At 43.8% G+C, this 22,856-nt stretch overlaps 1 protein-coding gene and 1 long non-coding RNA gene across 2 annotated transcripts in view; one reads left to right on the top strand and one right to left on the bottom strand.

The window, feature by feature from the left end:
* Positions 1–37: 37 nt before the first annotated feature.
* On the bottom strand, positions 38–5,441 carry LOC122411294 (EF-hand domain-containing family member B-like). Its single transcript, XM_043420026.1, is given in 6 exon segments — positions 38–297; positions 409–994; positions 1,162–1,282; positions 1,582–1,765; positions 1,893–2,835; positions 4,675–5,441. Coding segments are annotated over 5 exon segments (1,116 nt in total). The 5' UTR covers positions 1,932–2,835; positions 4,675–5,441; the 3' UTR covers positions 38–111.
* An 8,535-nt stretch (positions 5,442–13,976) lies between these two features.
* LOC122410961 (uncharacterized) overlaps positions 13,977–22,856 on the top strand; it is a 26,053-nt gene continuing 17,173 nt past the window's right edge. Inside the window, exon 1 of the long non-coding RNA XR_006261039.1 lies at positions 13,977–15,410. This is a non-coding gene — a long non-coding RNA (uncharacterized lncRNA). The remainder of the gene's footprint in view (positions 15,411–22,856) is intronic.

The following is a 22,856-nucleotide window of genomic DNA, read 5'->3' as shown; positions in this document are numbered from 1 at the left end:
AAAAATTGGTAAACGAAATAAGACAATTCCGACTTTATCGACCGAGTTACGCTATAAAATTGCTCAAGTTCTGTTTTCTCTGCCTTTCTAAGAACCAGAAATGAATTGTTTTTATAATAATTTGTTGTTGAAATTTTCAAAGGCGAGTCTTGCGAGAAGATTTCGAAACGTTTCAACGCACACACCACCAGTGCCATCTTTTTTCAAGCCTTCGTTCCAAATGACATCGAAACTATTGTTCGGGAACACGACTCCTATGTTTTCAAATATAGATCGCATTTCGTTGTATTCGCGAATCTAGGATGAAAAATTCACAAAAATTTCAAAAGATTGAAAATAGGAGAAGAAAAACGAACCTTCGGAACGAGTTGAAATTTTTTTTCAAAGTATCGTGTATTGGAAGAGTACCTTAAAGAAATCATAATGACTGAGCCCGAGTTGCGTAAAAACGCTGGGAGATACGAGCGCCGGTACAGAAGTTTCGTCACCCAAATGTTCTCTATCCGCTTTTGCACCATTTTTGGGTATAACGGGCCAAGGCAAATCCTTTCTTTCACTCGGAATTCCGGCCGTGCGTTTAACAACCGCTGTTAAACGAAAATTGTTTCAGAAAACAAAGCAATTTACAGCGTTTGTCTCATTTTTCCAAAAAATACCATCCGACGAGACACAGGACTTGGAATAATTTTCAGCATAATCGGAGCAGTATGCATGATCGGGTGAAAGGGCAGATTCGATCAAAACATCTGCAACGCTCTCCGAGGATCCATGAACATTTTTCCCAAACGTTAGATGAACGAGCGACTCGTCACGATTTTTCATTTCTCCCACTGGAGATTGAATACGATGAAGAAAATCTGCGAGCCTTGAGTCCACCACAGTCATGTGGTTTTGAGTACACCATTGCAAACAATTTGCTACTTTTTTCCCTGATGAATCACACCTCTTTTGTGCCTCTCCAAATGAGGAATATTTGCAAAAAGGTGGATCATAGCTAAATGTGTACAAATTTTCAAATTATAACAAAGAATTTTTACAATTGAAAAGATGGGGATCGATCAATCCCAATTAACTAATTAAAATCAATTTATCATTTCATTGAATTAATTCATATTCTCTATCTTATTGTTATTTTGTCACTTTTTAATATTTTATGCATACTTCCTTTCAAGTTGTTCGCAAGGATAATAATCATTGTGAGTCTTTCGGTACAATTTATGAACTTCAGGATCATGTTCGCTGACTGCATCTTTTGGATTTATTAACTCGGAAACTCCACACTCTACAAAAATCTCTGAATTCTCAAACCTCAAATACATGCACTAGATGAAAATGCTACAAACAAAGATAATAATATTCATGACAAGAATAGCAAAATATTCGTTCCCTTATACAGGTGGATAATAAAACGATTGGATGAATTTTATCGTGGTTGATAACAAGAACAAGAATAATATTTTATTGCCAATCCTACAAACACCTCTTACCTTCGAAAAATGAATAATTTTTCAATATTTCATATTAAAATACTTATTTTCATTGCAAAAATAAATTCTAACGAAAATGAATAATTAAACAAACCGTCGCGAGTGAGAACTTTTCCGAAAGTTGTTTCGACCGGATCGCAGCCAGCCGGGAGATGAGGTGGCAGATAAATAGTTTTGCCGATTTCCTTGTTCCAGTAAGCACTTCTAACAGTGTCCCTCAGATCGTGTATGACAGTTTGAAAAGTTGATGGCACTGGTGGACGCAAGCATTCCTTGACCTTTGCAACAAAGTTACGAGGAATCTTGGTAATTCGACATTATTCATTTTGTGCCTGTTTTTTTTCTTTCAACTCATCAATCTCACTCCACTCGTGTCCACTTTTTTCCTTTCGCGTTGTAACCTACGATTCTCTTCCACCAGATCGAAGCGGTCGCGTAAGCCATAGTAATTTTTTAACGCCTCAACTGTATCCTCCAACTTGTAATCGCGAAAACATCCTTTGACTTCTTTGCTTGAAGTTTTCTTTCGAAGATTTTCGCGGATAGTTTTCACGCTGTACGCCATGACGCTGACGTTAAAGTATAAACAAACGTTGAAAAACAAAACACCAACAGTGGCGCTCGTGAAAAATCGAAGCTTGCATCTCGATGAGCTAATAACTTTTGAGAATTCCGATTCAATATTTTTATTAGACCCTCGTGATAAATATCTAACTTTAAAACAACGTAAAATTGCTCTCTTAAAAACAATCATAAATTTTCCAATAGACCTGACGATTCTTCAACGAAATATTGTCTTTCGGATAATAACAGGCGTAACACGTCGCACTGCCTAGCATTACACATGTAAGGGAACACCGTACGTAGTTTTGTAACTTGGAATCAAAGAAATGGAATATTCTCCGCGAATCGCGAATCAAAGTGAGATAGAAACGAGTGATATACAGGAGCATTAATACGTAACGTTATATCTCCATATCCTAGGGATATCGTATGAAGTTGTTTGGTAGATAGAATAATTTTTTATCTCACTCTTCTCCCTTTTGCCCTCTCGCCCTCTCTTCTGTCTCACTTAGTTCCCCAGTTTCGCAGTTACGAACGTCCGTTGCGGATCCAATGAGGTATTTTCTATCTTCTAAATGGTTTTACATTAGAACGTTACAAGCTCTGCTCGCATCATGTTTCTGCGATGTGTTTAATATTCTGTTAGACATTTAATAATGCTACACGAAAATGAAAGTTCCACATTGAATCTCGATTAAAATCTCTCGTCCGTAGGATCTATTTCGCTCACTTATGATCGGACGAATTTTGTGTGAGAGCTTGTCGGACCACTAATAACGCGCACCTGAAATACATCAAAAGAGATCGGATTACTTAACCACTCTTTTCAGCAGTTGATGCTCGTGGCGTTGAAACTTTTCAAGTTTTCGATGCTGGAATTGTGTTTTTGGTTAATTCCTGTATGCCGCGTGGATTCGTAACGGTTTTTACAACTCAAAAGTCCAGTTCGAAATTCGGTTTATCGAAATTTATTGTCTGTATTTAACCGACTGTTTATCTAATTATACGAACGGAATTCACCGTCCCCTCGTCAATTTCTCGTCCTACACACGTTCGTGGATGTTACGTACACGCGGGGACGCTGTAAAATATCAAATGTCACACGTCATGCCGATCGGAAATTAGTATAATCGCGAAGCGAGACTAGACGCACTACCGTGTAATATTGAATTCCCGGCAGTCTAGAATCGATGACGAAATAATTGTGTCTATACTTTTCCTTTGAGTTTCGAATGGGTTTTTTTTTAGAGATGTCTAAATGTAACTCGGGATGAAAACTGTTTCGTAGTATGTATTGTCACGCACTATCGATTAAATCGCTCCGGGATTTTCGCATGGAAGGTTAAAAATTTATTTTATGTTCTATTTTTGAACGGCGCGACACACAATTCGTCATTTAAAATGCGAGCTAGTAAAAACGGCGTTCGATTTTCGTACTGTTGTTCCGCGATGTCTTTCCATGGCGTTCAGTCGAGAAATTCGAGTATCGCAGGTCGATCGACAAGCGAATAAATTTGCATAAGTGAGAATAACGCCACTCCTGTTTATTTTTTTTTGCTCACTCCCTCCGTAAAAATATTTCAAGGGGGCGATTACTCTCGATTTTGATCGTTTGCGGGCTTGTCAGATTCGAGAGCACGCGATTCGGGGTCGAATTTTTAATTGCTCGGTTTTAGCAACTCTCCGAGCTCGCAATATCGGATCTCGGCTTTACGTTTTTACTACAGGACTTTCCAACTTTTTCGCCAATTAAAAAAAACGCCATAGTCTAATGGAATAAAGCAGCAGGTTGTAAAAAAATATCTATTCAAGATTTTTTTGAGGTTAAGAATGTAAACGGAAAATTTTGACTAGAAAAAGATCGAAAACACTCATTCATCAAGTTGTAAATTTCTCGTGATATAAACATGATAAAACTTGAAGGAATTAAAAGCAACGTTAAAAAAATAAAGAAACTCGGCTTTTCGGAACGCTTGATCCCGTAATACGAACAAGACATTTGGGCGTCCGAAAAGAATTGTAAACGCGCGAAAGAATCTCGATTTTGATACTGTATCCCTCGACGGCTCTCGGCCCAGTTTCGTTCCGGACAATATTCCTCGAGACAGATTCGCCCGTATTCATGGGAGATTATGCTAATTTCCTGACTGTGAATCCATTTACGGTGAGTGAGATACCACGATAGAAACGAAGGTCGACTGCTGCTGCTGCTGAACGAAACCGTTCGAACAAATAAATGAGAAATGAGATATTTTTTCTCCCCACGCTCTTTCTCCACTCTTCTTACGCGAATGTAAACACAAAATTGAATACAGACCTCTCTCGCGACTTCTTCCCCTACCACATTCGAAAGTGATGGAAAATAAACGTTGTTCCATCGAACAGTAGAAATCGAACAATAACACGAAGAGAAAACAAAAGTGAATATAACCTCAAATAAACGCGCAGCTGCGCCATTATCGTGCAAACTCGTTTGTTTAACTAAAGAAAAAAGCATGAAAATGAAGAATGATTATGTTTCCTAACCTCATCGCCATTTCGCATCAGCATTTATTCACCGGATTATTAATAAGTGCAAATGTTCCGTTATTATTAATACCCAGTAAATTAGAAGTTTCCTGACCTACGCGAGACGAGAGCAAAGAGCGTACATTGAAATTCCTATCGTAACTTATTAATTAACTTTTTCAAACCGTGATAAGATAGTTGCTGCGGTCACATAAAATGTACGTTAAATTACATCTTACTGAGGACGAGAAGAGAAGAGTAACATGTTCAGGTGTAATTTCACATGGTAATTAAAATACTCGTATAAATTTTTTTCCGTGTTTTCGTTTTAATAGCCTTTCATACAGATATACAAATGCATTATTTTCGTTCAAATTGGATGGATTCATGGAAATAATAATATTTTTCAATGAACGATAAAAAAAAGTGACAGGTGCTCGAAGCTCGCGGCAAATGTTTCCCTTATTTAAATCCCTACGGTAAAATTTATCGTGTGAAACAAAGTTGATGAAAATCTCGCGAGTGTTTTCGGAACAAATTCCGAATTATGACTGCGCGAATCGCCGCTAAAGTGAGTGCATCGGTAGACGAAAGAAGTGAAGTTTTGTTACAAAAATAGCTTACAGTGCGGAGCTCGAGACTAGAGGCCGTAGATCACGGTGCGGAAAGGACTGTGAATTATAGCAGCAGCGTTACGAATATTAGTCTTGTGTAGAATATACTTACGTTACGCGCTCGCAGAAGAAATGCTGGATTCTCTTGTCCTCCGTGCGACTGCGCACTCACCATTTAATATGTGGCATCGCGGCTAATCGGATTTCTAGATAATGCTCTGGATAAGACGTGCACGTATGCAAATGCACTGTTCAGTGCATTTTACCGGTTGTTTATTTAATTTTTTTCTCTTCGTAAACTCGATGTGTTTTACGCCTACTCGACCTACATTTTATTCCGATCTTAACGAATTTCCAACTTTATGCTTTCGTTCCACATTGCATCCGCTATCCGCTTCCAGAATATTTCCATTTCAGTACGCAATAATTCGAACACGCTTTTTACCTGCGGCGATTGAATTATTTGATTTCCTTTTTTTTTATAAGCCAATTTTCGTTGGAGGCACTTCGGAAACGTTCAAAAATCATTTCCTGCAAAATTCTCCTGTCTCGGAGCCAAGTTTATTTCCTCCCTTGCGGCCTCGCGAAAATTCAAGTGCCGCGAGTCAATTTCGACGAACCGAGCGTACCGTTTTTTCGTTCGCGCTCCACGGAGAGTATTCGAGCGAGTGAGAAATGATAAAAAAAATTGAGATTTCAGGAGGATACAAGCAGCGAAATGCGAGCCTATTAGTCGAGCTGGGAGTGAACTCCGATAAACTGGAGGCGAAAAGCGGTGGCGAGATTAGATCATCGTTGCATGGGCTCGTTTTCGTGCAGTAATAAAAGTAACCGCGGAGCCACGCCTTCGGAGGAACGTGGTCCAGTTTCTTACGAATAAGATGGCGCGCGGTAGGCAGAAAGATGCGATTGAAATGGCTCGTAAATAAATGGGATCGATGCTAAATACATCGCGGCGAAGCTTGCGCTGCGCTTGTAATAACGATCCCTCTAATAATAATAATAATAATAATAATAATAATAATAATAATAATAATAATTCAACGGCTGTTTCACCACGCCATCGGAACATAGATCATTCCCGTATTTTCTCGCACTCTCCCCAGCTTATAACTTATTACGATTGTAAATACCGAGTACACGATCTTTGGTGCGAGATTCGAGTGAAGAAACTCGAGAGAGAGAGAGAGAGAGAAAGAAATAAAGAAGGAAAAAAAATCAAATAAATGACAGAAAAATCCGTTCGACCTGCCCGAGTGTGTTCGCCGAGCATTCAGCTGCGACTGAATTCATAACCAAAGATCAATTGACCATGACAAATTCGTCCAAATTATTGAATAATCCTTCAACACTATTCTGTTTTTAAGGTCACCGACGTTCAGGCTTCCTCCGAGTGCCTGCGGGCCGATTCGAGCTCACTCGCGAGTCCGTGTCGAAACTACATGGAAAAAGATGAACCAAGTTTGATCGACGTTGAGGAAAAACGTGGCGCGGATGGCGCATTGCAGGGTAGCATCGCCACACGGAGAAAACGAATTCGTTTTCTATAGTGAGGAATACATGGTTTTTAAAGAATTTTAAAAGTATTTAGGCATCGGTTACAAACAGCATAGTACTTTTTGAATTTTACAATTTTTCATCCCTTCAATTCTAAACAGCTTTATGTGAATAGCAAAAAGTGATGCACGCGCGATAATTATATATTTCGTTTTGTTTTCGAGTGTTATTCATCACGTCAGACTAGCACTTACCGATAAGTGGAAATGTATTGTAAATCACAAATTTTCACTGTCAGCATAGTAAATTATATGATAAATACACGAATATAAATCGAATACGTGTGACATTTTACCATACATATCGTTTTTTTTTTCAGGCTTGCCCGAGCATACTTTACAATATAAACATTTGAAGTGACTGAAAAGATTTTTTACTATGCTCATAGAGAAAAACACTCTTAAGTCTTTTGAATAAAAGGGATGAGTATTGGTCTTTTTATTATGGTGGATAGAACAGTTCTAATTACTGCTCTTTGAAGTAATGCTGGAATCCAGTTCTATACTGTCCCCGAGATACTATATTCTTAGTAATTTTCTCTAGAATTTTCGGCCTCGTTTTCTCCGTGCAGGTAACTCGTGCTCAGAGTCTCTCGCCTGATTTCGATAAAATGTTACGCTAATCGAACGAAACGGAATATTGAACTTGTGTGTTTTTTTTTCAGCTTGTCACGTTTGCTCACGCCTCCCTTTTGAAAATCCTCGTCCGAGGACAGCCGATTGAGAAATCACAAAGTGGATCGTGAGTTTATGAAAATTCGAGGAGAAACGGATGCGAGCATCCCGGATCGGCTGTCATAATCTCTCGCGCCGATTGCGCAATCGCGAGGACTTTCATAACGGATAAATAATTAGTATTCGGCGCGAAGGGGAACTGCGCGAAAATATGGAAAATGTGCGGTTTATCATGGGGAATGATCGAACGAAATTGTGAGTGGATCCGAGCGCTTCGCTGCTCCACTGGCGTAATACCTGTTCCGTTCTCGAGGCGACGGAGTACCGTGGAAAAAAAGGGAAAAGGAAAAGACAGGAGAACGAGCGAATCCTCTCGGAGACGGTTTCACCAGCCGTGCGATAGCGAAATCGTTTGAGCGCATCACGCAGTTGGGGCAACAACTCACGAGCACAGTCCACAGGCATCGGGCACGTATCATAATGAGATGGCGCTGCGGAGGATCCGAGTTACGTCGATGCGATCCAGTTTAGAAAGGAACGAGATTGCACGAGCACACATTTTGCACAGACGAGCGAGTCCAGAAGACTCCCACTCGTTCGAGCCTACAGATTATTTAAACGATGCCGAAGCTTCCAACGTTGGAGTCCAACGAAATGATCTAAAAAACTGTCCAATAATTCCCCAGTAATTCTCCAATTTATTTCCTGTCGAATTTGTACTTTGTAGTTTTTCAATCTACACAATTATGATTCGTGAATTAAAAAACTGATGGATAAATCATTTTATTTTCATTAATTTCGTTGGACTCCAACGTTGGAAACTCGAGCGTCGTTTATTTAAAAACTGGCTCCCCTCGGGGATCTCCCATCGTACGACTGCGTCGAGCACAAATTTCCTGCTTTTTTCTTTCGACGAGAAACGCTAACGGAGTTTTGACGGTGTTCGATGACTCTTCACTCGCCTCGGTGAACACCTCGATAATGGAATGGAGCGAGTGTTGATTCGGGGGAAAAACGATGAGTTTATTTCGAGTGGAGAACTGGGAATTCGGAAAGATCGAGGAGCCCGAGAGCTCCGGATCGGAGGGAAGCTTTCGTGGGAGTTTTAGCGTCCGAGGTTCTTCCGGTGAATCGGGCGCGACTTTTGGAGCACCGTGTACCGCAGACTCGACTCATCTCTCACTTTCGACTTCGAAAGACTCGCGTTGCGCCTCTGCTCGAGGTCGTTTCTCGCCGTGCCTTTTCCCTCGTCTCCCTCGCGATTGACCCGAGCGACAGTTTTACGAGCGAGGAATCCGATTGCGGATGCGCGAGAGAGCGCGCTCTTCTCATTCAGCTATCCCGGCGGTTTCGATATTGAGAAAGAGAGAGAGAGAAGCGCGAAGTGGACATCGCCGCGAATAATATCGACGCTCGTTACCCGAGCTACGCATCCGTTGTCGTTGCTACACTTTCGTTCGATCCCCGCGAGCGCGAGGTGAGCGTCTTCATTCCCTGCCAGCGGAGCGGAGCTCGAGCTTCGCCGTGTCGAAACGCGGCTGCGTTGGGACAGCGACGAGTGCGAGATTACGAGTCGATCGACTGCTCAGCTCGGGGGACCGAGATGGCTCTGATCTCCGAGTTACTTTCGCCGGAGACTTCTCCGGAGTTGGCCAACGCGCTTCGTCCCTTTCGCTCCTTCTCTCCGCACTTCCTGGACCGATTCCTGAGCTCGTTTCGCTGCTCTTCGCTCGTCGAGGGTCCGACGATTCGTTTGAGAATCGCGAAGCAAATTTGGCGCTTCTAACGCCCGGGGTCGAGCACGCGTTGTCCTTTTTTATTCCTTGTTATGGCGCACGCTCATATAAAAACGTCTCGCACTTATTTCGCTGGGAAAAACAAAGGCGAGGAGAGTCTAACGGTTCAACGAGGCTTCGTGGCTTTTTATTCTCCTAATGTCAATTCTCAACTTCAGTATTAACTTGTCAACAAAACGGTGCTTTGTAACACCGCGTTTATGACGGATTTTTCATCCGTTTTTTACGGCTAAACATTTCATTGGGTATCTGGGCGTTCCCGAAGCTCTGCGCGCGTGCTCTTCGTTCCCTGCGTCGTTGACTTTATGTCCGGAGGCTAATTAGTAGTCTCTCGCCACCGGACGAGCCGGGGTCCGACCTTTTTGCGCGGTGATGAAAAATATTCATAATAATGAGCGCTTATGACCGAAAGGCTCGCCGTCACTTTCGTGCCCTTTTTCTGCATTATTTATACTATTTAAGCTTCGAATTTTATGCTCTTGGGCTGAGTTATAGCTCGGAATCCAAGTCCATAAAATTCATCGATCAACCGCTCGAAGCCTACTTTTTAAAAATGTTTAGTGATCGCGTGAAAAAATGAATTCGTCGACGACTTGGAGTGAACGATCGTTCCGAGGAGCTTCGAATTTTTATTTTGCTGCTGAATTACTTTCGAGGTTTCTTTCTATTTAAGCTAGTTTACTATGCACGGAACGATTTTCTTAAGAAAGTCTTGAAATAAACTCAAAGTTTAAATCGCTAGTCGACTCACGCGCTTATCCAATTTTCAAGGCTTCGTCTCAATGGTTATTTAAGGAGGGTGTGGCTACGTTCGTCAAATTGATAAGAATTTGATCAAATTTGGTGATAATGTTCTTCAACATCAAGTGCGGAGACACAATTTTTTTCAAAATTTTCTTCTGCTTAGTTATTGAGTAATTACGCATTAAAGCAGATTTCTTATGCCCGGAATATACATGGAAACGTTATGCTTATACACGTCAACTTTAGTGATCAATTACTCGATAACTGTACAGAAGAAAAATCTTTAAAAATTTGTATTTTCAAATTTAACTCTAAAGAATATGTTCACCAAATTTTATTAAATTCTTATAATTTTGAAATTTTTTATGTAATTTACATGGTTTAGCATGGTAACACATTGTATCGTCCCTAGCCACCCTCCTTAAATAAATGGCTTTCATTTTTCTTCATCCAATGCGATTTTTTCCATAAAAAACTATAGTACTTTCGGCAGGGACGAATGAAATTTGGGGTTCGCACAGTGATGGATCCCCGATCAATTAAGGAGGAACATCAGCTTCGCGTAAAGTGAGGTTATGTAAATACGGATTTGGTAAACACTGTTTGCTTTGTTTGTAAGGGATTAAACCCCAAAAATACGTCATTTTTGGGTGGAATTTATGTGAAATATTATAAAATGGTAGAATGAAACGACCTCCAATTTTGCACACAGGTTTCTTAGAGTTTAAACTGTGGAATAGTACTTTTTTTTCTAACCTATCACCATTTTTTGTTTGTTTTTGAGTACGGAACGAGATGGGACCTGTTGAGTTATTTCCTATGCGTGGATGTTGAATATTCCAAGTTTCGAAATGATTTACTAAAAAATGGCTTAATCAAATGGATTAAAAACTAGAGAGGATATAAAAAATAAATCGAAAAATGTATTCTAAAAGTTTCATCAAGCTGTCACCATTTATCTCAAGCTGATGTTCCTCCTTAATGGCTCGTAATTTCATTCGCCATGAGACAAGTTGGAAAAATTTGCTTACAATTTCGAATAAATAACTCTGACATTAATTTGAAGTGATTACATCTTTAATTAAGGAGTTAAAATCGATCCAATTTAGACACCCTACACGCGGAGAGAAAATTTCACTAAAAACTACTATGGTGGCATAGCAGTAGGGTTTGCGAAGCGACTCGATGGATATTGATGAGTGATGTGAAAACAAATACATCGGTACGTTTGTATATCATGACGCTGAAGTTCCCAACGTTGGAGTCCAACGAAATGATCGAAAAAAACTCTCCAATAATTCCAGTAATTCTCCGATTTTGTTCCCTGCCAAATTTGCGATTCGTAGTTTTTCAAGCTGCACCAACGATTCGTGAAATAAAAAATTGGTGAATTACAAACGTTTTTTTCCTTCATTTCGTTGGACTCCAACGTTGGAAACTTCAGCGTCGTTGTATATCGGTATATTATCGTACAATCGCGAATGAAATTCTCTTATTTACCGTAGTAAATTTCTAAACAGTTTGGCGTATGATCGATGCTTGTGTTCGAGCTCCTCAAATTTTACCATGTTCAACGGTAAATTTCAATTGTGAAAACAGTACCAAGTATAGCAAAACGGCATAATAATTCTACTTGACAGTTCATCATCGAGTCAACATTAATTTTACAACGTTTCCTTGGTGAACAATGTTAGGAAAAAATAGCACAGTTTAAATCTTTGTCACAGCAAAATGCGCAATTTAAAAATTTTCATTCAGAATTTACTTAGAAATTAGAAAATGTTTTTGGTAAAAACCTCGAAAATGGGCGATATAGAAGCCCAAATAAAGAAGGCAGCATAGTAAATTCTTACTATTTTTTTTTCTCTCCGTGTAAAATACGATCCTTCGGGCGTGATGTACCTTAAAAAGATTCGATGCTTCGAGCTATCCCGAAAAATGATCTCAGTTCCCTTCGAGCTTTGAGCCCGTCTTCGGAAAGCCCGAAAACTCGAATCAGAAGCCCGGGGGCAGAGCTCACTCCGAACAGCACTCGAAAAATTACGAAAAGCGAACTCCCGCTCTACTCGTTGCGTGAAAAGGCGCGCACGCGGCATCGAGAGTTGCGAAAATACGATAATTTGGTCGATATTATTGTCGGTAGCCCCTCGACCTCGACATTTACGAGCGTTCAAGAATTCCACAACTCTATGTGACGTGTCAGCGGCGTAGCGACTCCCGGGGTTCACCCGTTCGACGAATTTCCTATGGCTCGCCGCAGAGCTGCGGAAAAGGCATGAAAACAAGCCTGGAGTTGGTACGCTGTCGTGATTAAGCGCACGCAATCTCGCTCTCCGCGGATTCGAATCCTTCGTGCACTCGGTGCCTCGCTTTGAGGGGGCGAACCCATTAAAATAACTCGCAACTCGATAAACCACCGATGACTCGAGCTCGCAGTCATAATTCCCGGTGAAATCGACAACAATGTAAAAACTCGAGTCAGCGAGTTGGAAAATAAATTTTTGTCTCCGAAAAGCTTCGAGAGGCTCAGCAGCCACTGGAATTAATAAAAAGCGAGGAGCGATTCGAACAACGACTATTCAAGCTCGCTCTTCTCCTCCCTTTCCTCGGAAACCTAATTATTTTAATTATCATTTGAACATTAAAACGAGCGTTTTTGAAGAGCAGCAATAAAATGAACGATAAAACATCGAAGTTTAAGTCGAGCGTCCATTTTCTCCAACGATTTGCCAATAGCCGGCGCAACTATTCATGCGATTAGCCACCAATTCATATTTTCAATGAGTATGTACAACGCTGCGAGTCTCGGCGATGCGATACCGTGTTAGTACATCGGTTAAAATATGCTGGAGCGCAGAAACCGAGTATCTGGCATGCCAGAGGGGTTGTTAAAACGTCGAGCGCATCGACGCTAAACACAGACGCGTGCACAAACACACACTCGTTGAGGCTTTTCAACGAAGGTGTATGCGCCCGTGTCTATTCGCGCGAATACTCTACTATTAAATAATCCTGCTGCCTTCGGCCGTTGCATATCGCGGTATGCGAGCATCGTTTGGAACTCTACCGTGTCTAATACTCACGTCCGATCGCGCCCGGGCTCTCGCGGAGCTCTCATCACGGTTACGTAATGCCCCGTCAGGGCAATCTCCTCTCCGCGGTGTGCACCGCGGACCCGGCGAACGGTGAAAAAAAACGAGGATTCGAACCGATCGCGTTTCGCTCTTCTCTTCGGCTGCTGTCGAATCGCGGACCGAAAGAGGAGCAACGGTTCGGGAGGCTCGTCCTCGTGTTCGAGCTCAGCGCGGTTTTCCTGCGAATCTCGGGATTCGGAAGACTTGCACGGAGGAGCGGTGCGAGGGCATCATGAAAAGTCACTTTTCTTGGCAGTTTGCACGTTTTGTCGAAACACTGTCGAAACTCACTAGAATAATGCACTTGGGAAAAAAATTTCGGCGGGATTCGAGCCAACTTTTGTCGCTTCGACCGCAACGTTTTTCGCAGTCTTCGAAAAAATGGCTGAGCGTTGAAGAATTTTGTTTGACCGAGCCCCGGAAAGTAGATTCGCTTTCGCAATCTCAGCCTGCGTGTCACTCGCACGACGCTCAAACTCTCATAAGTGTTGGCTCAAAGAGAAGTAATATTGTGGAAATAATGAGATCTAATGATGACGGTAAACAGAAATAAGAGAGAGCTCTTCGAATGACGAGAAAATGAGTCTCGAGCGGGCAGTCATCAGGCGTGCGGGCTGGTGCGGGATCGTGCGTCGTACGACCGGAGAGTTTGCGATGAGAACGAATTGAAGCGAAGTGACGTCAGAAGAGTGGCACGGTCACCTACAATGAAGCGCGCCGCGAGGCGCGAGAATCGATGAGGCGAACACAGTGCAGAAAGAGGCAGCGAGAGAGCGCTGCGGAGTTAATCTTTGGACGTCTGCGGCCAGCACGCGGCGGACTCGATGCATAGAGCGCGGTGAATGGAACTTCGCTGTTCCGAGGATTTTTTCAAAAAATTGTAACATATACACTCGACAAAAACGAATCCGCGCACGAAGCGACGGGGTCTCAGGCTCGCCGGAGGGCTCGCGAGTCGGAGCAGCAGCCTGCGAATTTATCACGAGCAAGTAAAACGAAGATGTTGGCCCGAGTAATATTCCATATTAAAATCCACACGTACGAGACACACGTGCGCGGAGGAACATCGAAGAAGCTTTTCTCTCGTTCTCACGAGATTATTCGAGCCCGACTTGGCTCTCCTGCTCGAGTCCCGCGATGCTTATGAGCCCCGCGAATTTTTCTCGCCGATAAAGTAGTCCCGTGTTTTCCCGCATACGACCGGGAAGTACACCGACTTCTCAAACAATGTTCTCCCAGCCACTTTGATTTTACCTCGAGAATCAACCTGTCAAAGTCAACGAGGACTTTCCCCGATAAAACGATGAGAAGGCACTACAAATAATCTCGATTGTAATGACAACCGACTAACGAACATCGAAGCTCTATTATCCCGGTGTTTTGTCCCCGTGTTTGTACACGAGCCTGTCCATCCTCACTCGCAGCCATCAAGCTTACTATGTAGCTTTGTACTTTGTACTTATCGATGGAGAGTTTTGCTGCAGCTGGTGCGCGCGCAGATAATAGAGTGCCGATTGGAGATACAGCTCGGCTCGCCGCGCGCTCTCGTCTCTCGCGTCTTTTATTTTGCTTCTGCTCTTTCTCTATTTTCTCCTTTTTATCTTCTGTACGAGAAAACTTCCGTAGCTCGTTTCAATCTCGCGTGATGCACACGGAGGCAGAGAGACTGCTTGTAGTGCTTGTCCTTTACGCGAAATTGTATATCTATGCGTCAATCGCGCGCGAGGCTCGCGAGACATAACCTCCAGGTGTGCGCATGCGCCTCCGTACGTTCCGCGAGGCTTGTAGAGATCCACGCAGCCCTCTCGCGGAGGCTTCCATCACTCCAGTCATTTGTTAGCTCAGATAACCTCTAGTCCCTTTATCAAAGATGCCTCGACCGTGTTACGTATTCTGTGAGCTCGATTCTCCGGCTCCCGTGAGATAAGGGAACTCTGCGAGGTGGAAACGTTTTTGTTCTTCCGGAGTTGCGGAAAATGAGGAAAAACTTCTGTTCCGAGCCTCCCTGAAGTTTGCCTCGACGCTTTTTCGTCGTGACTCTCGTCACGCTCGATCTGATCGCACAAAATGCGAGCACAAACGCCCGGACTCTTCGTTCTTTTTTCCAACGACGAAAATTGATGAGAGGCCAAACCTAACGAACCAAACGTTCGACGGCGATGACCTCGAAGGAACGACTTTAAAGTGGGCTCCTTATTACTGCGTTTAATAAGACACACGAGCCTCCGGCAGCACCGTTGAGCAAACGTTTCGTCCGACCCCCCGGCCGTTTCGGTACGAAATATGCGCGACGCTCCGAGAGAAAATGCCCATCTCGAGGATCGCTAAAGAGGTGAGCACACACGTTCGGATTTTAATAATGTACGCGTCTATATGCGTTCGCCTCGCGCGCATTTCGTTCCTTTTTTCAGGCTTTTTCAGCTCTCCAGTCACTTCCCATTCTCGCATTTTCCCTCGTTCCCTCTGCGGAGAATTTCCGTCCCGTCACGTTTTTCGACCAACAATCCGATGCCCCCGTTTCTTTTCGTTCGAGATAAATATTTCATAGCGATTTTGCACTCGCAACTCCGCTCGAATTCGGCACGACGAATTCCCTCAAGAAAAATCATAACTGACCTCCCAATTTGACAAACTTCAACGACTAAACGACAAGGATCCCCAGTAATTCGCTAAACGAGACTCGCAACGACTCCGCTCGCGACCTTAGACGCCGCAAAACCCCGTTATGGAATTACTCATGACGAGAAGTGGACAAGGCCAACGACAAAACTATGAATAACCGAACGAACGAAAGAAAATATCCTGCGACGGGGCACGTGCATTTTATATGCATACAGATGTCCCCCGAGGCAAAGGAAATTACGAAAATACATACGTTACCGTGCGCGCTCCGCGGATCGCTGTATCCCTATGTTTATATGGCCAAGTGAATAATAATCCCGTCGTAAATGAACTCCTCTCGGAAAGTAGGCTTTTTACAGTCGCGCTGTATTTTCTCGCGATATATCAATTCACGGACAACTTCGCATCGTCGCGTGCGTAAGAAATCGCAACATAATAAGACTCCTTCGTTCATAAACGCGCTGTTTCGAGTCTTCTCTTTGGAGTTTCTAACTTGGACTGCTTGTGGCTCGCGTTCGTATGTGGAATTTTTATATGAGTTTTTTTTTGAGGATGCGCAGCCGCGAGGGCTGTTCTTAGAGTTCAATTTTTTGATGACTCATGAGCTCGAGGTTTATTTATTTCTGTGAGACCTCAAGACGCTTTGTCGACTGTTCGGCTGAAATATTGAGCCATTCCTTTGGCACGGGGTATTTTCTGGTGGCGGGAGTCGGGCACTCGGAAAAATCGAGCCGCTCCCGCGTTTCTACGGATTGCGAAGTTCGGAGATTTCTCGGTTTGAGAAATCCCGAAGCTTTGAAATCCGGATGATTCCGTGCGACGAAATATTTTTATTCGGGATCCGCAGGAATAGCCAAACGGAACTATTTTGGGTACGAGATAAAGTGAACGGCTCACCGGATTTCGAGGGAGCGAATTTTCAATGTCAATGTCCTCAAAATGTCCCAAAACATCGAAAAATCATATCTAGAAAAAATGGATGTGTGTGTGTGTGTGTGTGTGTGTGTGTGTGTGTGTGTGTGTGTGTGTGCGTTATGGCACTGCAAAATTAAAACGCTTATAACTCGGAAACGGTTTGAGATACAGGGCTACCGTTTTGCACAGATTTTAATCTATACAAGCTCCTCATTCTCTGACAATTTTGTAAGAATTTGTAAAAAATTACGAATCCTACGACCTTTTGAAATAAAAAACCTTTGAATAAAAAGTATGTCGACGCTCTAACTTTCGAAAATTTTAAGATTTATTAGTCATTTTTTTTTATAATTAGACTATCATAATAGGAAGGTTGGTATTGAATTTGGGGAATATCGCGATCGAGCGGTTCAAGTTTTACGATTTTTTGAATTTTACGAAAATATGAGTTTTTGAAAAAATCGTCTAACCGTTTTAATTTTTAGAAATTTTCTAAGATACTGTGTACAAGTCTGTACTTCCTCTATACTTTCCAGCAAAGTTGTCAGAATTATTCAATTTCAGTGTAAATAGAAAGTTGATGAAAATTGAAAGTTGAAAACTGTTTTTTCTGATGGCTCGTCATTCAGTTTTGTATTATGGATTTGAACAAAGAGATAAATTAAAGTTCGTAAAAGAAGGTAGAGAAAATACATTATTTCCTAGTATAAAAAAAATGCTGCAAATTGAAATTTGCAAATTGCTCCCTCAAGACGGTCAAGATGCACGATGCTCAAAGCTTCCTCTCTGAGGAAGCCAAAATGAAAAATCTAGCACCTCGTAGAGTAAGCTTTGAGGAAGCAATTTGGGAATTTCAGTTCCCAGCATTTTTTAATGCCCGTTTACCTCCGCCGCGCCGGCTCCTCGTCGCGAGGCTTCTCGAGCTGCTCTCGGACGAGATATTGGGCCGAAAGTTGAGCGGCGTATTCGTTGAGAAGAGTTGAACCGCGTGCCGCGGAGAAGAGCCGAGGATTTGAAAAGTTGTCAGATGATCGGGCTCCGTTGACCCGTCGACTGTGCCTCGGCTCTTATTAATTCGCAGCGATCCCTGATACGGAAGAGCGGCTATTCTCATCCGTGTATCACCCCGAGCCTGTGTCAGTCCCTGAGAGCGAATTCCGTCGCGTAACATTGTCCGATCGTTGCGATACCGTCTCGAGAAATTAGGCTCGCGATAGCGATCGTTATCCCGCGTTTCTCTCTCGCCTCTCGTTCTCTTTCTCAGCACAATAAAAATTCGACGTTCGTATAGTTACGGCGAGGAGCTCTCGCGCCCCGGCGTATCGCCTTTCCCGAGGAATGTCACGATCATCGCGTCGCGCCTCGATCATTATACTCCGCATCGCGATATTGTCAGCGGCGAAGGCGATTCCTCGCGATAGCTCCGCGAGCAGGCTTTCTCGACACTCGCAATAACACGAGTCATAGACCCAGCTCTGGAATAGCGTCCGAAGCTGTTGCAAGGAATCGCATCTCGGGGATGAAACGCGGCTTTGCTGGTGATACCGGCCGTTCAATCGAGATCGCGATTCCCGGCGGTTAAAATGCAGGCAACCCCGGTTCGGTCGGCCGACGATGGACTCGGAGCGAATTAAAAAGTCGAACTTTCTCATTCAAATGATCCACTTCGAGCAGGGAATCCTCATTTTCTCATCGAATAATCGCTGCTCTCGAAAAACCCGACAATCTTCGTTATTCCTATTACAGAATTAAGTTCTCCGACAAAACTTACGGAACGAGCAACCGAGGACACTTTTGCAGCTTCCCCGGGCCCGCGTGCCAACCGGGCAAAGCTGCGTTACAGAAACGAAGTGAAAAAAACGTGTACGAAACGGGACTGAAAATAAGATGAAAGAGTTGCAACGACCTGGCATTAAATAATGTTCGAAAGCGTAGAAAAGGTCATGACAGAAGACTTGATTACTTTGCGTCTCGTTGTTACAAAGGTTTAATAATGTATTTTTACGTATGAGATTCGCAGGAGCTTCGGGGCAGAGTTAGGACCACCGTGTGTAATGAGTGTCAATTACGAGTGACCTATGCAGACGTTATTAGTTGTGCGATTAGTTATAATACGATTAATTAAATAAAAAAAACACCAACAAAAGAGCAAACTCATAAAATGGTTTTAGCCCGTGGGCACACGACTCATCATCGTAGAAGAGATCACGATGCATTGTTCCACGTCTCGGGTAACTTTACTATCTCTTTTCAGCTCAGTTTCCCTAACGTTAAGTCGACTTTTATTACGAGAGTAATACGATTGCGTGCGTGCCACTATATTCCCTCTCGCTCTCTTTCCTTCGAAATGATCGGCACACGCGAAGCGAGACTCGTGCATACACGGTGTCCAGCAATTTCCATTGATCCTTCGGCCTTCCCGTCCTCCAATCCTTTTCCTCGATCTTTTCCAACCTCCTCATCCTCTTTCATTGGTTTCCTTATCGAAGTGGAGTTTCGAGCAGGAAAAATTCATATCCGAACTCAAGCTGAATCCTCGCCAATCTCCGAAACTCCATCCCTCGGTGTGTTTCCATACCCAAATTTTTCGAACTCGGAATCAAACTTTGTTACTCCAAATACTGAAAGCTCGAGTCTTCACTCCCGAAGAAAAACCTTCCAAACTCCACAGCTCGAGTATTCCGTCGCGCTTTTGACAGTTCGAAGAAAAATTCGATGGAACGTTCCACCGAGAACTTTTCTCTCTGGAACTCCAGAAGCTCCTTCCTCCGGGCTCGCATTCCTCGGACACCGAGTATATAAATACATAACCCACGGATCGTATTATCGTAACATAATATATATGAGTAATAACACATACAAGTATGAATTTATAAGTACAGTGTAAGCACGCGCACACACAATGTTTGTGCATATTGGAGTCTGGTGCGATCGCGAAATGTCAAGGCATCTCTCCCTCTCGCGCGCGCGCGGTGCACGAGTGAAAGGAGACGCAACAAAACTGCGAGAGCATCGCCTCGGCTCCTTTATGCCCATCATTTGCAGAGTCGGTGCATATACACATGGGCGATATCGTGCGCACTCGCGCACGCATTAATAATTATTATTTCTCGGCATTGCGAGCATGCCGGAGAAACGGAGGAGCCCCCAGGTGGCAGAACCGCGGAGAGTGAGAGAGGAAAAGACTTTTTTTTAGTATCGAAGCCCCCGGTACTAGAAATCCGGTACCCACGCGGATTCCATTGAAAATAATGGACGATACGTGTGGCCGATTCCCCACTTTTGTGCACTCACTCTCTCTCTCTCTCTCTTTTGTATGCACACCCGAACAAAAGAAATTATCTGATTTGAACTTTTCTCGCATTCTCCAGACGGGACTCAAATCTCTTTGGACAAATGTCAAGCTTTCGTTGTGATGCTGCTTCGCTGAGGGAGTTTTAAAGATCTTTGGCTGAGACGAAAAAAATGAGTTTTTTTATCGAAGCGCCTTCTTGTGGAGAGCTTCGAAAACTGCGGAATTCCATCGCTTTGCAAGCGTTTCGCGTTCTGCAGCACTGAGATAAATGTTCGTTGAAGAAATTTTTGTTCACGATCGAACGAGAGATTGCGTGGATTCGAAAATTTGTTTCGCTACGAGCTAGATCGTTTGGTATTGGAACGAAATAAATGGAGTTTGCTTCTGTGGGAACGAAATACGAATGAGAAGACGTATTCGGAGTGGATCGAAAGTGAAGAAAGTATGAAGAGAAGTGACAGTTTTTGTTCGCGAACTTCGAAGGACGAAGTAGTTTAAAAAAATATTGTTATTCATCGTTTAGAATTTGAAAACAGATAATTTATTATATCCAATCTCGGATCATAAAACGAAAAAGATAATCGAAGAGGTTCGAGGTCGCACACTGAGAAAAAAATGTGATGCTACGAAAGAGATTTTGTCGAAAAGGTGAAGCGAGGAAGGACCCGACGGAGGATTGAGTTCGTGTTTAATTGAGGATAAAAAAGAGGCGAAATCGGATAAAAGTGTTGGTCGTAAGATAAGATGGGACTTGAAGAAATGTAGCCAAGGATCATGGGAAAGGGTTGCGAGTCGCGTTCGTGGCTCGTTGTTTACCGTGGCGGAATGAGCGTAGCTCTCGTGTAAGAGGAACAGATGTTGGCGCGCTCCGCATCCGCGCTTATCCCGAGTATGAAATAAACTCGGAGTTTTAATTGAGCCCGGGACGAGCGTTACTTTTGGCGAGGCGCAAACGTCCTCGGCGAAGGGGAATAAAAAGAGTCGAAAAAATATCGCACACCTAGTCGGAGTTTGCTCGCAGCCGCCTCATTCCCGAGATCATTTATCTCGCGAGCGAGAGCGAGGTTGGACGACCCCGTCCCGGGGTCTCGGGCTACCAACATATGGGAGAATCTCCTCTGATCCGTGCGTCACCAAACCGTCCGGAAAATGATTTCTCTTGCGCTTGATACACGCGCGCGTCCCACCGTTTCTACGCACCTCGAGCGAGCCTCAGGCTCCCTCTAATTAAGCTCTCGCTAATGACCAACGCTCATAACCGTTTAACAGTGCACACAATTCCTCGTGTTATTCGTTAGTACGCATTCGCCACTGTGTGTGTGCATGTGTGTGTGCTCACGAAATAACGATCTCGCGCGTCTCCGCGGCCAAATCGCACCGAGCAGTCGCTTATGGCAACGTTAAACGCTTTACGATACTCTTTATGGCCGCGAAATCCGCTCTTTTGCTATCAAACTCCGGGCTTTTCTCAGGAAATCACGAGACAGTCGAACGTCTTAATTCGCACGTCGCGAATTAAGGAAAATCGTGCGATTCTTGTCATTCGAAAAGGCAGTTGAACGTTTTTTTTCACGATCAAAGAAACGATGAAAATTTATTCTCGGAATTATTAATATAATGAGTTTAAATTATTTGTTAGTGAGGCCGCTGAGGCGAGACCGCTTCATCCGTAGCCCTCCGACAGACTTCTGTGAAAGCAGAAATCGTGCCAGGGGTTAAGGCTCTTCCGTTACACTACTTTCTCGATATTTCAACGTGATCTCAAACATAATTGAGATTTTGTTGGCGAAATTGATGAAAGACTGGGTCGAAGGTACGGAAAATCAGTCGAAAATCGATTTTTTGCCTGCAAGACACGAGTTTCCTCGTGAATACCCTTCGAAAGTTGCAGCTCGTCGCAGCAGACAGAGATCAGAGCGCCACGCGACGTTTGCGCGACGTTTGCCACGTGTGTCAGAACTGTCAGAGCCGCGGCGCGTGGGCGAGGCGTTTGCGACAGCGTGCAGGGGCTCGTTCGACTGATTTTCGTGGAGATGATTCGCCCAGGAAAAGAGTAGCTCGGGCCGAGGAGTCGGCCGCCTTCCGGCGAAGCGGTTCGCCTCCAAAAGCGCACAAGTTTCTTTAAAAACTGCTCGTTCCTCGTACAGTCTCATTAGTTACGTCGTTGGAATTGAGAGCAAAAAAGGACAATTGCGGGGCACTCGCATGCCAATTAAACCTCACCGTCGTTCGGTCCTCTCGCTCTCTCCGAGGCAGCAGTCGCGACACGCGAGTGTTAAGGACAATTCGAGACCAAACCCGCTGCAAATATGTCAGCCGCGGTGAAAAAAATGCTCACGTGACGCTCGGGGGAACAAGCGACGCCGCGAGGAGGCAGTAACTTTTGCGCGAAGAACTCTCGAGTCCCCTCTCGCTCGTTTTACTCTCTTTACCGCGCGATGTCGAGATCTCCCGCGAGCACCAGAAATAAGCCACTCCGACACTCTCTCCTTCTCGCTCTTTCTCCTCGCTCAATGCCAAATCGAGAGTGCCTCGTATTACTATCCAAATGCCGCATACACTTGACCGTATAGAGCCGAGCTATTTCTCAGAAATAATGTAATAATTGCTCTCATTAATTGGCCTCCCCCCTCGCCCCGTTTCTCACGAAGGAGCAGCCGCGCGATCGAGCGAGGTGGAGCGCAGCATCCGCGCTCGTTGGAAAAATACTCCGTGGGGGCGCTGGGACTCGATTCCTGGAGGTTAACGCAATCTTCCTCCCATGGGAAATAACATTTATGTCCACGAGAAAATGCCAATCGCTGACAATACTTTCGCACACTCGGCTCCCCTCGACGCACTCGCTCCAGAATTCAGATTAAGTGCTCCAGCGAGATTCCCAGGTGCTTCGAGCCTGCCTTTTTCGCACACGTTCCAGCAACCGCCCGATTCGAGCACTCGCTCTAC

This window comes from Venturia canescens, chromosome 5 (genome assembly GCF_019457755.1).
Source record: "Venturia canescens isolate UGA chromosome 5, ASM1945775v1, whole genome shotgun sequence".
In the NCBI taxonomy this organism is placed as follows: Eukaryota; Metazoa; Arthropoda; class Insecta; order Hymenoptera; family Ichneumonidae; genus Venturia; species Venturia canescens.
This window is presented reverse-complemented; position numbering and strand designations above follow the sequence as displayed.